The sequence below is a fragment of the Ceratotherium simum genome, chromosome 3, assembly GCF_057802395.1.
Source record: "Ceratotherium simum simum isolate JZ-2026a chromosome 3, ASM5780239v1, whole genome shotgun sequence".
Taxonomy (NCBI): Eukaryota; Metazoa; Chordata; class Mammalia; order Perissodactyla; family Rhinocerotidae; genus Ceratotherium; species Ceratotherium simum.
This window is the reverse complement of record NC_141902.1, coordinates 37,086,185-37,101,412: the sequence shown is the minus strand read 5'-3', so window position 1 is coordinate 37,101,412 and position 15,228 is coordinate 37,086,185. Positions and strand designations below refer to the sequence as shown.

Sequence of the window (15,228 nt, the reverse complement as noted above, 5' to 3'; positions counted from 1 at the left end):
GTATTAGTAAAATTGGTTTTTTAAATTAATGAGACTGATTTTATAGCTGGCGCATTTAGAGATTTGAATGGGAAATGCTCCTGGGAGAGCTGGAGAGGCCAATTGGTTGTCTGCCCCCTGGCTCCCTCGCCTCCCCCAGCTGAGCCTCCTGGCAGCCCATCACTTGCCTTGAGTAGCCCTCTGCTTCAGGGGCTTGTCCTGGGTCTTACAGGCCTTGCAGCTTAACTTGGTTTGTACTCAAGGCAGACTCCTGTATTAGACCAGATGCTAATTAATAATTTACAGCAAGAAATGTAAGTGTGGTGGACAGAAAGTTCGTGGCAAACCACTCAGGCAGATAAGTCACTGGAAAACTCCATTGGTAAGTGTGGAGTATTAGCAAGAGGAAAGAGTTAAACAGTTCCTCACAGTTCAAGCCTGAGGCTTTTTCCACCATTGGCACATCATTTCCAGGCCAACTAGATTCATGGGTCAGCCTGCCTCTGCCAAGACTGGCCTCGGGGACTGTCAATTTTTCTGTGCTCCTTGTTTGTATGATTGGAAGGAAACCTTATTCTCTAACTTTATCTGATTCTTTGCGCTGGCATGCATTGTATGTTGATTTATTGTTTAATTTTCTAAGAGCGGTAGCGTTTTTTCCCATATCCAAGTTCTTGCTCACACAGATGGCAACTCCAAGATAGATTTCGTTTTTCCCTTTTAATAATAGTAACTGAATCTTTATTTAAACTCCTGGTATGATATTCTTGAAATTTAAAAGTGGTTTCATTTAGTGTATATATGCCACATAGCAAGTGGCAAGAAGATTCCTTCCAAATGTCTCAGCAAATATGTTTTTGCATTGATGTATATTATATAGAGGTTTGCAAACTGCCTGTTTTATTGTTTTATTTTATTTTTTTAAATAAAATATTTGTTGAGATGGTAACATGAGGGCCTGCTTATAGTGGGAATATCTTCACTTGGAGAATGGACCTATACCCAAAATTTGACATAAAATAAAATTACCTAGCAAGTGAAAAATGCCTAATCTCACAAATTTTACCTTAGTTTATCTGCACTGTCGAAGCCTCAGGTCCCATTTTTATTTTCCTGAACTATGAATTGCTTTGAGTATTTAATGTTTTCCATTAATACATTCTGTAGTTGGCCAAGAATTCAGGAAAACCGGGGGTTATGACCGACAGAGAGAAGAAAAGGCTGATTGAGCTTTTGAAGGACTTAGATGACAGAGATTCGGGACTGTCCAGTTCGGAGGTATGTAAACTCTGCTAGTTAATGACCTCTGCACTTCTTAATTTTTATTTTTTTATCAAGTTATTGATCCATTAGCACAAATTTACAATAATTTTTCAAGTTATGAGATAATATTCTTTGATTTAAAAAAATCTTCTTTTGCAAATCTATTTTTACTGAAATTTTAAAATTTATTCTTGGTCAATTCATTATTGACTCTCAAAGGATTATCTCATGTTATTATAAGAGTGACTTCGCATTGGCTATCACAATAATAACCACTGCCTGTGATGTAATGGGCTTAGTCACTGATGGCATATGAATGTGTTTCTCTGTATCCTTTTATTTTGGACTTTTCTTGTTATCCCTAAACTGGCTCTATGATATTTCAGTATAGTCTTCAGTAATAATCCTAAAGAACAGTGAACCTTGAGCATCTAGTTCCCTGAAGAGTCTGAAGGGATCACAGATGAGCCTAAGGAGGAGAACAGCATGCAATCCGGGGTGTGAATGTGGGCATTTATAGGGCCCAGCATGTTGCACATGGAGTGCAGTGGCCCAGCATTTGCACGTGTTTGCATACTTACCTTATAGCACTATTCTTTAGTCCCACAAATGAAGTACACTCTCCTGTGTTCCTTACAGCCCTTATCCCTGTTATCCAGCTTTTATTTCCCTATGTTTAATAGAGACATGATGTAGTGAATGCTGCTGGCACCCTGCCCAGATCCCCTTTACCTGGCACCTGTCTATGCATCACCCCCCTGCCCGGTGCCAAGGGTGCACAGCTGCCCCTGCCCTGGAGAACTGCCCTGGGCTAACTGGGAGCTGTACAGGCCAGGAAAGCACCCCCTCCCCACCATGCCCCTCACCTCAAGATGGGATTAGCCCTGTGGTGCAGTTTGTCCTCCAGAGTTTCCCAGGGGTCAGCTGTTCTTCAGCTGAGACTGCGTCTTTGCCAGGCTCTGTTCCCGTGTCCTAGTCTGCTTCCCTCATGCCCCTTCTCCTGAAAGCACTCCCCTAATAAGTCACTTGAACAAGAATCCCTGTCTCAGGCTCTGCGTCTAGGGAACCAAGCCTAAGTCACATAGATTCAGAGGGTAATTTTTGCTCTGGGTACAGAAGCAATGCACGTGCAGCAATGCCTGTGGCCAGTGCAGGAGGACATGCCAGTCCCTGGAGCCAACACTCAGCATCAGCTGCTGCTTGGAAATCCCAGCCCAGGGCTGCCTGGATCCTCCAATTTGTCAAGAGAAGCTAGAAATTCAGATTTTATGGGAAACATTCCTTTTTTAAAAATGTTGACAACTAATTCCATTTAAAAAAGTGCTGTGTGGACAAACAAAATCTCTACCCGCTGCCTCACCCCAAACCAAAAGCAAGTCTGCAGAACATTACAGACTAAAACCACTAAATACTTTTTTCTAAGATGGTGAAGGTCTGGGGCTGGTGAGATTGCCCTGCCAATCCAGAGAGACCCTGCACCTCTTCGCATCCAGTGTGTTTCGCGAAGCAGGGGCAAGGAGTGGGTAAGGCAGACTGCTAAATGCCCACGTAATTCTGAGATACTTTAGCTTTGGGATTCATGGTAACTTGTTTGTTTTATTATCAAAAGCTAAGATAGTAATCATTAAAGGATCTTGGTCTCATGCATAGTTTTGTATTAATTATGAAGTTGGGCAAGCTGCTGCCCACGGATTCTCTGGGTACCAAACTAGGGCGTGATAGCTCTTCCTTAAGTATTCTAGGAATGCTTTAACAATGAATTTTTGTTATTAATATTCCCTTTTACATATTATTTTTGTTAATATTTGTCTTGTCCCTCTCTTTATTTTAAACTCTATCATTTAGGTAGAGTTTTAGATAGAACTTTTTTTTTTTTTGAGGAAGATCAGCCCTGAGCTAACATCCATGCTAATCCTCCTCTATTTTTGCTGAGGAAGACCGGCTCTGAGCTAATATCTATTGCCAGTCCTCCTCCTTTTTTTCCCCAAAGCCCCAGTAGATAGTTGTATGTCATAGTTGCACATCCTTCTAGTTGCTGTATGTGGGACGGGGCCTCAGCATGATCGGAGAAGCAGTGTGTCGGTGCGCGCCCAGGATCCGAACCCGGGCCGCCAGTAGTGGAGCGTGCGCACTTAACCGCTAAGCCACGGGGCTGGCCCTTAGGTAGATCTTTTACAAATACCATATAGCTGGATTTTTATTGTTTATGTTGTGTTTTTATCTTTGGTTGTGTCTTTATCTTTTATTGTTCATTTATCTTTTGTTATTATTTCCTATTCTTTATCTTTTAATGATGATATTTAATTTATTCATATTTCTTATGACCGCTGATAATTTTTGGACCTTTTCCTGACATCCTATTTTATATTTCATTTATTATATTTGTTTTTTTTCCGTAACTTTATCCCATTTTCCTCTTGTCACTTGAAAATTCAGTATCCTATTTCTTATCTGATACTGTTAACCTTCAAGTTCTTAAAATACATTAAATACTTTTCAACTTCAATAATTAATTAACCTCTAAAATCTTATATCTTAAAAAGACAGGATCTTTGTTATGCTTTTATTTCCCTTTTCTCCCATTTCCTCTCCTCTAGAATGTATTGAAATCAACTGGAGTTTCAGTTGCAGAATATTATAAGTTTTTACTTTTAAAAATTCTTCTTGTATTTTAGGAATCTTTCAGTCTCAACAGTGGCCAGATTTTTAGCCATGTCATTAACTGTGTGTTTAGGCTCATCTAATTGTTTATTTGTACAAATTACTTTTCTTGAATTAGTCCTCTGGAACTTTTCCCCAAGAAATGATGGTGTGTAGATATGAGTGTTTGCATATTCAAAAACTTACTTTTTCCTTATTCGAATGATGGCGTGGGTGGTAACTAAATTCTAGATGCAAACTCCTTTCTTTCTGGAAGCATGTAGGATTTTCTCTTTATTTTTGAGTTCAGAAATTTTATCAGAACATATTTATGTATGTCTTTAAAAACCTTTTTGTTCCTGCATGGCACCTTGTAGGCGCTTTCTATCTGAAGGTTCAAGTCTTTCTTCAGTTCAGAAAATTATCTTCTATTATCTCTTCCCTTCCATCATCTCTTTTCTCTCCTTTTGGGCTACTTAAAATGGGATATCAGTTGGGAACGTGATTAGCTGCAAGTAACAGAAAACTTTATAAACAGTCCCTTAAACAAGTAAGGAGTTTATTTATTTATTTTTTTGCTGAGGAAGATTCACCCTGAGCTAATATCCACTGCCAATCTTCCTCTTTTTGTATGTGAGCCGCCGCCATGGCATTGCCACCGACAGATGAGTGGTGTAGGTCTGCACCTGGGAACTGAACCCAGGCTGCTGAAGCGGAGCATGCTGAACTTAACCACTAGGCCACTGGGGCTGATCCCGAGTTTATTTTTTTTAAGTAATGACAAATGCAGGCGTAAGCAGCTAGTGTCTTTCTGTCTTCCTGTTCCACGTTCTTAGTGTGGTTTTGTTTTTAGGTTTGCAAGATTGCTGCTATATCTGTAGGTAATGTGTCTATTTTCCAGGCAGAAAAAAAGGGGGAAGGGTAAGAGGTAAACAGACACTCCTCCAAGGCTTTGCCTTTTTATTTGGGAAGGTGTGGTGTCCCCAGGACTTCCACCTGCATCTCATTGGCCAAGCTGTGTCGCTTAGCCATTTGTTTCATACATTGCTGCAAGTGAGACTGGGGATTCAGGTATTTCACTTTCTAGTTTTTGTAGCAGAGGAAGGCAAGGAAGAAGGAAATTGGAAAAGGAGAGCAGGTCAGTCAACGTTCAAGTGTCTGCCACAGATGGGTATAGAACCTCCTGGATCTCTCCTCTAGATATTAAAACATTTTTCTGATAATTCATCTTTTTTCATTTTGCTCATGTGAGCTCCTTTTACAGTTTACCAAGTTGGGTTTAAACCATATCTATTCTGCTGTTTAACTATGCAGTCCTCTTTTGATATCATTGCTATTGTTTTTACAGTTATTATTGTTTTCTAAGCTAATATTTGCTGAGAGTTCTTTTTGCAAGTCCTCTGAGACTGCATTTGCTATATTCTTTCAAACTTCCATGTGCCCTTTTCTTTATGGACTGCCCCACCACTTCATCTCTGACAAATGCCTATGCGACTTAAAAAGAATGACTAAAACGATAATTATGTTTTAACTAACCAGAACTCTTGCCCTCTGGTTAATCTTTATGGTGGCGTGTTTAATTGTATGGATGTAATATTCTCTTGAATCTCTCTAGGATACTTACTTTGAACTTTTTAAAGATTTCCTCCTATGTTGGGAACTCACACTTACAAGTACTGGCTACCCGAAGACAGATGCCTCTACTGCCACCTTCCCCAGCGAAATGGGTTTTGCATCAGATCTGAAATTATTCACATCTAAGTCAGTATTGAATGAGTGAGGCCAGTTGTGGACCCTCAGTTACTGGCCTGAGTCCTAGTGTATAGGAGGGTGGTGAAGAGCATTTTCTGGGTTCTGTCTTAGGGAAGCAAGACTCCTAAAAGCTAGAAATTTCCCATACATAGCAAGGGTGTCTAGAAGGTGTTAGACGGGAAAACATGATACCATGTACTACATATTAGTATATAATTTCCTTCTGTAACTGCATAGTGCCTGAGACATTTAAATTTCTATTAAATTGATCTGATATGCTCTTTTCCCTCCAGTGTCATTAAAAATAATTCTATTCGGGGGCTGGCCCAGTGGCGTAGTGGTTAAGGTCACGCGCTCCGCTTTGGTGGCCCTGGGGTTCACAGGTTTGGATCCCCAGCATGGACCTATGCACCACTTATCAAGCCATGCTGTGGCAGGCGTCCCACATATAAAAATGGGCACGGATGTTAGCCCAGGGCCAATCTTCCTCAGCAAAAAGAGGAGGATCAGCAACAGATGTTAGCTCAGGGCTAATCTTCCTCATCAAAAAAAAAAATAATTCTATTCAGACAATAATTTAAAATTTATTAACCAATATTTAGTCATTGATTCCATAGTTTTACTTTTTTGTGATTTTTTATTATTTCTCATTTAGGTCATACAGTATTTACATCCCTTTTATTTAGGAAAAATTAACCAGGGTTTCTTATTTGTGAGTAATATTATGTTTTTATAATTATGTTTAACTTTCATATACCAACTAACAAGTGTATTTAAAAAATTAATTACTATATCGTATCTTTGTATGGATATACACAGTCTACTCACTTTATCCCTATTTTTAGACATTTGGGCTTTTGTAGTTATCCTTTATTATAAATAATATGGCAAAAAACATACCAGTCAGTGTTCTGGGTTGCAAGAAACAGAAATGGACTTTGGTTAAAAAAACAAAAAATGCTTTTATTGGGAGACTTGGTTAGCTAACAGACTCATTGGGAAGTTTGGAGAACCAGGTTTGTAAACCAGGCAGATATCAAGGTAGCCAGAAACATGGCCATAGAAACTCCTCAGAAACAGGCTGATTAGGGGCTGTACCTGGGCCACCAGACACCCCCATAGATGCTCGCTGCTGCCACCTTCATCATGGCCGACACTGGATTCTCAATGCCACTGCTGTCACTAGTAATCATTTTCCCACTTTTCCTGCATCTTTACTTCTCCTTCTCTCTCCCTCAAGAGTCAAAGTCCAGGGTGTTTGCTTCTGATTGGCTGAATCTAGGTCATTTGCTTGTCTTCTTGATGCCAGTATGTAGGGGGAAGGAGTGTCTGGTGGTGACCTGTCCCCTACCAAGACTGATGCAATGTTTGGTTTCTCTGAAGCAGGAAGGGAGATTGGATGCTGGGGGACAAATATGTCTTTCTGTGTACATTTTTGCATGAATTTCTTCTGGTTACCATTTAGGGATTGATTCCTGGTATTAGTGTCATGAAACCAAAGTGTATGAAATTCTTAAGCTTCCTTGCCCTCCAGCTGCCCCTTTATTCTTAGTGTTCTTCATGATTCTTCTGTCCTACATACTTCCCTGTGTGACCTCACCCATTCCCATGGTCCAAGAGTGTGAACCACTATAGATATATGGGTGAGTCCAAAATACTTATTTCCAACCCAGGTCTCTACCTTGAACTTTAGACAAATATATTTAACTTCCTAACATAACCTGGATATCCTAGGGACATCTGTGAATATCAAAAAGTGCTGAACGGAATCCATCATCATCTTCCTCCTCAAACCTACTCTGTCTCCTATATTCCCTAGTTTGGTCGATATCACCACCATCTCCCTAGTTGGCAGAATCAGGAATTTGGTTTTTGTCCTTGATCCTTATTCTTCCCTTCCATCAAATTATCTCCAGATTCTGTAAATTCTACTTCCTAAGTATCTTTGGAATCTGTCCTATATTCTGCATTCCCAGGAAACATTCTTTAGTTCAGGCACTCATCGCTTTTGTTCTAGATTATGGCTTTTTCTTCTTAACTGGGTTATCTGCCTCTAGTCTTGCCCTCACCAGCTCCAGTTTTAAAGTCATAGCTGATCATGTTATTTCTTTGATTAAGATGTGATTGAGATTGATTATTTCCTCCAGAAAGCCTTCTCTAATCACTGTCTCCCTTCCCAATGCACAGAGGTTAGTTGACCCTCCCTGGTTCCCATGGCGCCCTGGGCTGACTAGCACTCTTCACACCTTGTTAAAATCTCTGCTGCCAAGAGACTGAGAACTCCTTCAGGGCAGAAACGTGTGAATTCATATTGAATCACCAGTGCCCAGTATAATGCCTAAACACAGTAGGCACTCAGAGGGAGATTTTTGAAAGAATGTTATGAGTGGGTTTTAACCCGTTATGAAACTAATGTTAGGTGAATAAGGATTTAGATGACCAATTAAGCTCATGAAATCCAAACAACTGAGTTTAGAGACCTTAGCTACTTTTCAGGGACAAACTTTGAAAATACCATGTCCGTTATAGGGTAAATATGATTCTTCCTGTTCAGCATATCACAAACCACTTTTTCAAAGTGGAGAAATGATAATATTATGGGACTCAGACTGTGAGGCTAAGAGATTTATTCCACAGGAAAAAACCCCACAAAATGTAAGAAGATACTTTACACAGAGTTGGCAGATAATGAAACCATAAATGATTTAATTTTTTTCTTTCACTATCCCAATGTTAATGCTGTACTTTTTGTTTGTTTGTTTTTGTGAAGTCCTGAGCATTGATGTAGCAGTTTGAAAGGTATGTTTTGGAAAAAATGTAGCATGAGAATGACCTGGTGACCCTTGTTTTCTCTTAGGGCGATCGGTCTGGCTGGCTGCTCCCGGGAGAAGGCTACACACTTGCAGTCACTCAGCATCAGCAGCTTGCTGAAATCGATGCCAAACTCCAAGAACTCTCTGCAGCGTCCCCAACAATTTTCAGCTTTCCTCCAAGACTTGGAAATCAGAATGATCAGGTATATTTAAATCAAGAGTGCATAGACAGTTCAGGTTTATGTGTGCTAAAGCTAGTTCACATAATTTGACAATCTGCTTGTTAACTAAAGAGGTTTCTTCCCATTTGCTTTTTCGGTGGCTACAACTGTAGTGATAGTAGTTTCCATGACAGTGTGTATTTTCCTTTGGAGACTTCCACTTCCTATTCATTTTTCTTTCAGTTGGTGATTTGCTGGGATGGGGTCACTGAAGAAATATTTATTTTAATATTATTATATCTTTATGATTTAAGCTAATTCTTGATCATGATCAAGAGAGAGGAGAAGGGAGAACGTTGATATAGTATTCAATAGTCCTTTGGGAGCCTTATTTCTTTCTATTCCTCTGGTTCTAGGTATTAGGAATGGCAGCCGCTTGTCCCTTACTCTGCCACATTCTTCTAGCTCTTTCAATTTAACATCAAGCAGTGAAGCTCATATGTTGATAATTTCTCACCCGTGAGGGTGTTGAAATAAATGTGTTTCCTCTCTCGATAGTTCCCTCAAAGATTCCTTTATAAAGCTGGTAGAATGTGTAGAAGTTGTAGTAAAACAGAAGAGTTAATAACAGCTTTGGAAAAGTAAAATTCTCTTTTCCCCTCTATATTTCAGTACCTCATAGGATCTAGTTTGGAGTTGGGTGGTAGTTTTCACCTGAAGAGAAAATGGCTGGTCTTTTGTGATTCTACTAACCCTCTACCAGTTTTGTAAACATTTCGCCAAATCATTTTCTGTACAATCTCAGATGCATGTGATTTTCTTGGTCCTTAAAAAGATTTAAATATCAGTAGTCTATAAATAACAATTCTGCTTTATAGTGTGTCTTTCTTCCAAGCTATCAATGGAAGTTTAGGGATCTGGCTTTGGGCCAGTTGAAACTACCTTGGGGGAAAGGAGCAGTGTTAAGATGTTCCAAAGAAAGTCCGGTCACTGGCAAGACCTTTATGAAGCCATCTCATCTTCCTTAGGTTATGTTTCTAAGGGCCAGGCACAGCTTCTTCTGACCCCTTACACAACAGTAGTGGTGGTAGTGAAAATCACTGATTTCTGGATTGAGATCAGAGTTCTTGGGAAACAGAGAATTGGAATCTCTGTCCTCACCCAAATGTACCCCAGGGCTTTGACACTGGTTACACTACAGTTTGTGTGTGTTACTGGGTGCCATTTCCCAAAAGGAGGAAGCCCCCAGATGGGGGAATAAAATTGCTCAGGGATATTCTTTGTGCTTTTCGTGTTACAGCTCATGTTGTTTTGTTATTGTTGTTAGAGTTCCTGGGTAGCTGAGATCTCGAAGGTGGATAAAGGTCCTAAAGATAGAAAATGTCTTTTTCATGGCTGTCAGATGTTATTCTTGAAAGAGAGACTGAGAATTTAGAGATTTGTTTAGCTATTAGGACTTCAAATAAAGCATGACTATGGTCAGATTCTGTCATTGTCATCTAAATCACATTTTCAGAGTTCACATTTATGGTTCAGATAAAATATTTAAAAAAATTATAAAAAGGAAAACTAGCACATTACTTAGTTGTTACATACTGAGATTATATATTTTTATGTAAAACAGTATATATTTAGAGAGAAAAGAGGAAACTACATTTTGGGACTCCCATTAGGTATAGAAACAGAAATGTAACATTGTAGTTATTGAAAAGAAATAATTAGTGCTTCTTGCATGCAAAAAAGAATATCTTATTAGCTTTTGTTCAATTTCCTCTTGGCTTTCCTCCTTTCTAACTAAAACCAGCATTGCATATTGAATTTTCAAGCCAGAAATGCTAACGTGGCAACTTATTTTATGGCTATTATTTTTGGATTGAAATTGTTTTCAATAAATACACTGAAAAGTATCTCAGATAAACCCTGCATATCTATTCAGTTGATGAATGGGCTCCAATCTATTGCTGAACCACAAATATTCATAGGGCATAGTCACATTATTTTTATTTTTAACTCTCTGCAAACCATTAACCATCAGTAATTTTTCTCCATGCTCTTTTAGAAAGAATGTCTTTTAAATGGTATATAAATTTCTGTTTTTCAACAATCAATTCAACAAACATTAATCAAGTGCTCACTGCATGCAAAGAGTAATAGGGAACCTAGAGATGAGTCAGGCAAACATAGAACTGTGGGGTCAGAAAGCTTCGCTTCAAGTTCTGGCTCTTCCACTTACTAGGACTTGGGCATTAATTAGAAGCTCTCTAAACCCTAGTTTCCTCCTCTATAAAATAGTAATAATATTATTCTTTAGGGTTCTTTTAAAGGGTAGATGAGTTAATATATGTAAAGTGCTTAGCACAGTGTGTGACCCAGAACTCAACCAATAATGTTATTATTATAATGATAAGTGACTTAAGGAACTTATTTCCTTATGGGAGGCACAGAATATACATAGATAACTATGGTACAAGACAACATAGGTAACACCATAGAAGGCTATAAACAAAGTGCTATGGTGGTTCAGAGGAGAGAGAGAAAGCACATCCAGAAGGAATATCAAGAAAGTCCATTTCCACAAGTGAGGGACAGGCAGAGGAAGAGGAACTAGTGAATGAGGCAGAAGGGGTCAGTGGCCCAGGAGAAGACTGCCATTATACAGCATGAGGTTGAAAACTGGTGGCCTGCAGGGCAAATTTGGCTCACAGATGGGTTTCCTTTAGCCCACATAAAGTTTATAATTTTTTTTGAGCCAACATTTAAAAATTGGGTGAACTCATATAAAAGTTCAAATTTCTAGTTTTTCTTGAAAAATTAGAAAATCTGGCAACATTAGGTCAGAATCCTTCCTTGGCACACTACAATATTGAGCTGAGTGGCAACTGCTGCTTTATATAGAGCTCAAATTCTCCTGTTTGCTATAGTATCTACCATTCCGTATTGTAGTACAGGCCCTGAGGCCTACTTCATGCATTTATGTTACTTGCCCAGCCCCTGCACAGGCCATCAAACCATCTCTGAATGCCTGCTTATTTCATAGGAGATGCTGTGGTGGTTGGTGTTGAGTATCCAGATTAGTGTGTTACTTCATCTCTGACCTTAAAGCAGATTGCAGGATACTGGAGGATAGGATGTAAACATAGAACAAATTGTGGAGTGACCATACAATTAAACAAGAAGTACCACAATATGGGAACTGATCATATGAAAAGTACAGAAAGTGTATGCTGTAGGAGCACAGAGAAAGGAAAGGTTATTTGATGAAAGCATGATATTTAACAAATTCCTTTGGAGATTTGTTTATTTTGTTCAAAAAAACCAAAAAACCAGTTTCTCAAACAAGTTGAAACACACAGGCTTTCTGACTTATCTGACTACGGCAAGTTCAAGGTGCTAAGTTGATAGGTACATAAGCCTAGGATATGATAAATGTACCCGAGTCAGAGTAATTTGAGGGACTCCAGAAATGTGACTCAGAGATTAAGGAAGCGTTTGTTGCTGTGAAAGGGGCAGATAAGAAGTCTTTTTTTCCTTATGAGCTTGCTGATTACGATGTTCTCATATAGATGCCCTGGCCTGGCTCTTAACTTTTTGGCAATGTTTTAAAAGCAGCATTTGGCTTTTACATATCTGATTTCCTTAGTGTAAAACAAAGCATGTGATCACATTTAAAAGAAAGAATGGCATATTACTGCTATTGCTGTAATGTGAATAATATAATGTGATTGCAGTTTTTACATCTGTTTTTTATTTTCATTTCATCTTAGCAAAAGAGAACTAATTGAAGCAATTTTTTTCTTAAGATCTGTGCATACCTTTCGGTATCCATCCCCTAACCCTCCAACAAATCAGTTAGTTCTTTCCATGTATTCTAAATCCCACCATAAAATTGAGTGATGTTCTATAATTTAGTTACCGTATTTCTTATATGTAGCTGTGTTAGATTCCAGCTTTCTCCAGAAATATCTAAGGTATAGGAGTTATGTAAGCATTCAGTTTCTTAAATCCTTAGCAACTGGATTCAATAATAAATTCTATTCAGTTTGGCACTTGTAGAGAAGTGTAATTTATTCATCTCTCATGCAGTCTTACTAAATCTAGAATTTCAGTTTATGGTTAGATTTTTTTTTTTTCCGGTTGGGAGAGGGTCTTCAGAAATGCCTCTCATCGACAAGAGGCATTTCTTTGTTCTAAAACCAACTAGTTAAATTGAATATAAAGCTCCTCCTTTACTTGATTTATCTTCTTGTTTTTAAAATATTGATTTAGTTGTACACAATTTGGTAAGAAAACAAAAAATTAACAAACATTTGATTTAGGAAAATTGTAGTTGTATTCATCTCTTTTCTTGTCAAGAGCATACTATTCCTGACAGCAATAATTAACTGTTTCTTAGTCTCTTCCTGTTTCAACATTAGCTAAAATTGAGGAAATATAAATGTTGTTTGACATGTATCCTGAAAAATGTTTTATTGCTGAGTCCAGGGATTTGCAGAGTTCTAATAATGGCTATGTTGTTCACTTGACATCAAGTTACTTAATATGCTGGTTGAGGGCAGGAATCTAGGAAATTTTTTTGTGTGCTAGTCACAAGCACAGAAATCTTATTGACCATCTACTCATTTCCGAAAACCATAGAAGTATACCACAAGAGCATGGGTTTCTGGATTGAGGAATAAATAAGAAGTTACTTCAGAGGCCCTTGCCTCTAATGCTAACCTGTCAAATGTTCCCAATTAAATCTGGGGAATTATTCTTGCCACAGATGTTTTACAGATTGCTTTGAAGTTTATATTTATGTTTCTTTGTTTTCTATATTAAGCCTCCTGTGTAGTCAAGGTTTCTTTCATTTGATGGCAATATTCAAAGATGATAAAAACAATCTGGCTGAAAGATTTTTTTCCCTACTGTTAGTACTGCCAGGCCAATGATCTATCTGATGACAGGAAATAGCAGTAGCCTATGGAAAAGTGTAGCATTAGCTTGAAAACACATGGCAAGCTGGCTTTATTTAAGCAGGTTTGTATTTTTCTGGCCGTTAACTTATGCCTTTTTGCATATCAGGTAACTTATGAAGATGTGAGTAATTTCCTCTGTCTTTGGCTTTTGTGAGTTTACTTAGCTTCAAAGACCCCTGTTGGCTCAGTCAACACCACAGATATTTTTCTAAGGATGAACTTAAAATCCCTTGGCAATCAATTATTCAAGTCAACAAATATCTATTGACTTCAGGAACAGTTCTCTTCTTGTGACTCCTTAGATATTCTGTCTTTATCATGGAGAGCTTTTATTGAACTGAATTTTACTTTTACTGAATAAAAGGATTCCTGTATGACTCAGAAACACAGAAATCATATGGATGGTCAAAGAATCTGCTCAAACATTTCTACCTTAGGAAATCGAGATATTTCCTGATGATCATGGAAACAGACAGTATTGGTTGGCACTTTGATGTGACAAACTCTCCTGGCACCACAGAGCTTCTTGAAAATGCCACTGGGCAATTTTTGCCAGAATCAATGACTACCTTTCTTGTTCCCTCTTGGCCTCTGCTTTCATCACATGCTATCCTTCGAATATTTAAACTATATGGTTATGCTATCAGAGACCATGATTGAGGAAAGATATTAACATATCCTTGGGTCTAACTGTAGAGAATTACAGACTCATAAGCCATTGGAGTTGGAAGAAACTTTCTCAGAAAGAATCGAGACCCAGGAGAGAAAGTGACCTGCCCAGATGTACTCAGATGATTATACCAGCAGAACTGGGGCTAAAACCTAATCTTCAGGCCAATACCTTTTGGGTACAGAGAGTCACATTGTTGGAGCAGAACAAAAATAGCCTTGATAGAATAATCTTGTTGTTTTCTTAAAAATAAAAAATGACTTTTTCTGCTTATGAAATTAATACATGTTTATTGTAGAAAATTCAGGAAATACAAAACATCAAAGAAAAATGAGATTAAATAATCAAGATTTTTACCATCAAATTTAATTTCTTTCCAGTTTATTTCTCTACAAATACATATATACACACTCATATATACATAGTATACCAGTTAGAGTTCTGGGCAAGAAACAGGAAAAACACTCAGCTTGGATTTTGAAGATAATTAAATGAAGGAACTATTTATAGATTTAAAGAAGCCAGTAAGAGGTTTTGTGACACCCAGGGACTAGCAACAGTGGGTAGGGGGAAGAAAGAGTGTACTGGAGCTTGGGGATAGTTAGAACTGTGGTAGAAGAATCAGCCACACAAAGTTGTAATCATAGAGGGTGTGGACAAAGGATTAGCCAACCCTTCCCCCTTCAGCATGAGAATTTGAGCTGTGGTTAATTTCCTAATGGTTTTCCTGGCAATCTGATGAAAGTTGGAATGTCAACAATGTTTGGAGGCAACTTTGCTAATGCTGAAATTGGCCCCTGGACTGGGAGAATTATATAAACCTGATGGGGAAGCCATACTTTGGGCTTGCCTAAGTGCAGCGATTCTTGTGGCTGAGCATGTCCATTGTTGGGACCCTGGACTCAGTGCCTATGCGGTCATTTCAAGAGATGATGCTCCTATGGGATATGAAGCTTTTAAGCCAGGGTAGCTTCCTTACCCCTTGTACCTGTACT

General features: G+C 38.5%; 1 protein-coding gene across 2 annotated transcripts in view; it reads left to right on the top strand.

The window, feature by feature from the left end:
- The window catches only part of FSIP1 (fibrous sheath interacting protein 1), a 162,332-nt gene that overhangs the window by 30,826 nt on the left and 116,278 nt on the right, over positions 1-15,228 (top strand). For both annotated transcript variants that reach the window (XM_087429116.1, XM_004421400.3), the window contains 2 exons: positions 1,147-1,257; positions 8,492-8,650. In XM_087429116.1, coding sequence (XP_087285242.1) covers positions 1,147-1,257; positions 8,492-8,650 — 270 coding nt within the window. The remainder of the gene's footprint in view (positions 1-1,146; positions 1,258-8,491; positions 8,651-15,228) is intronic.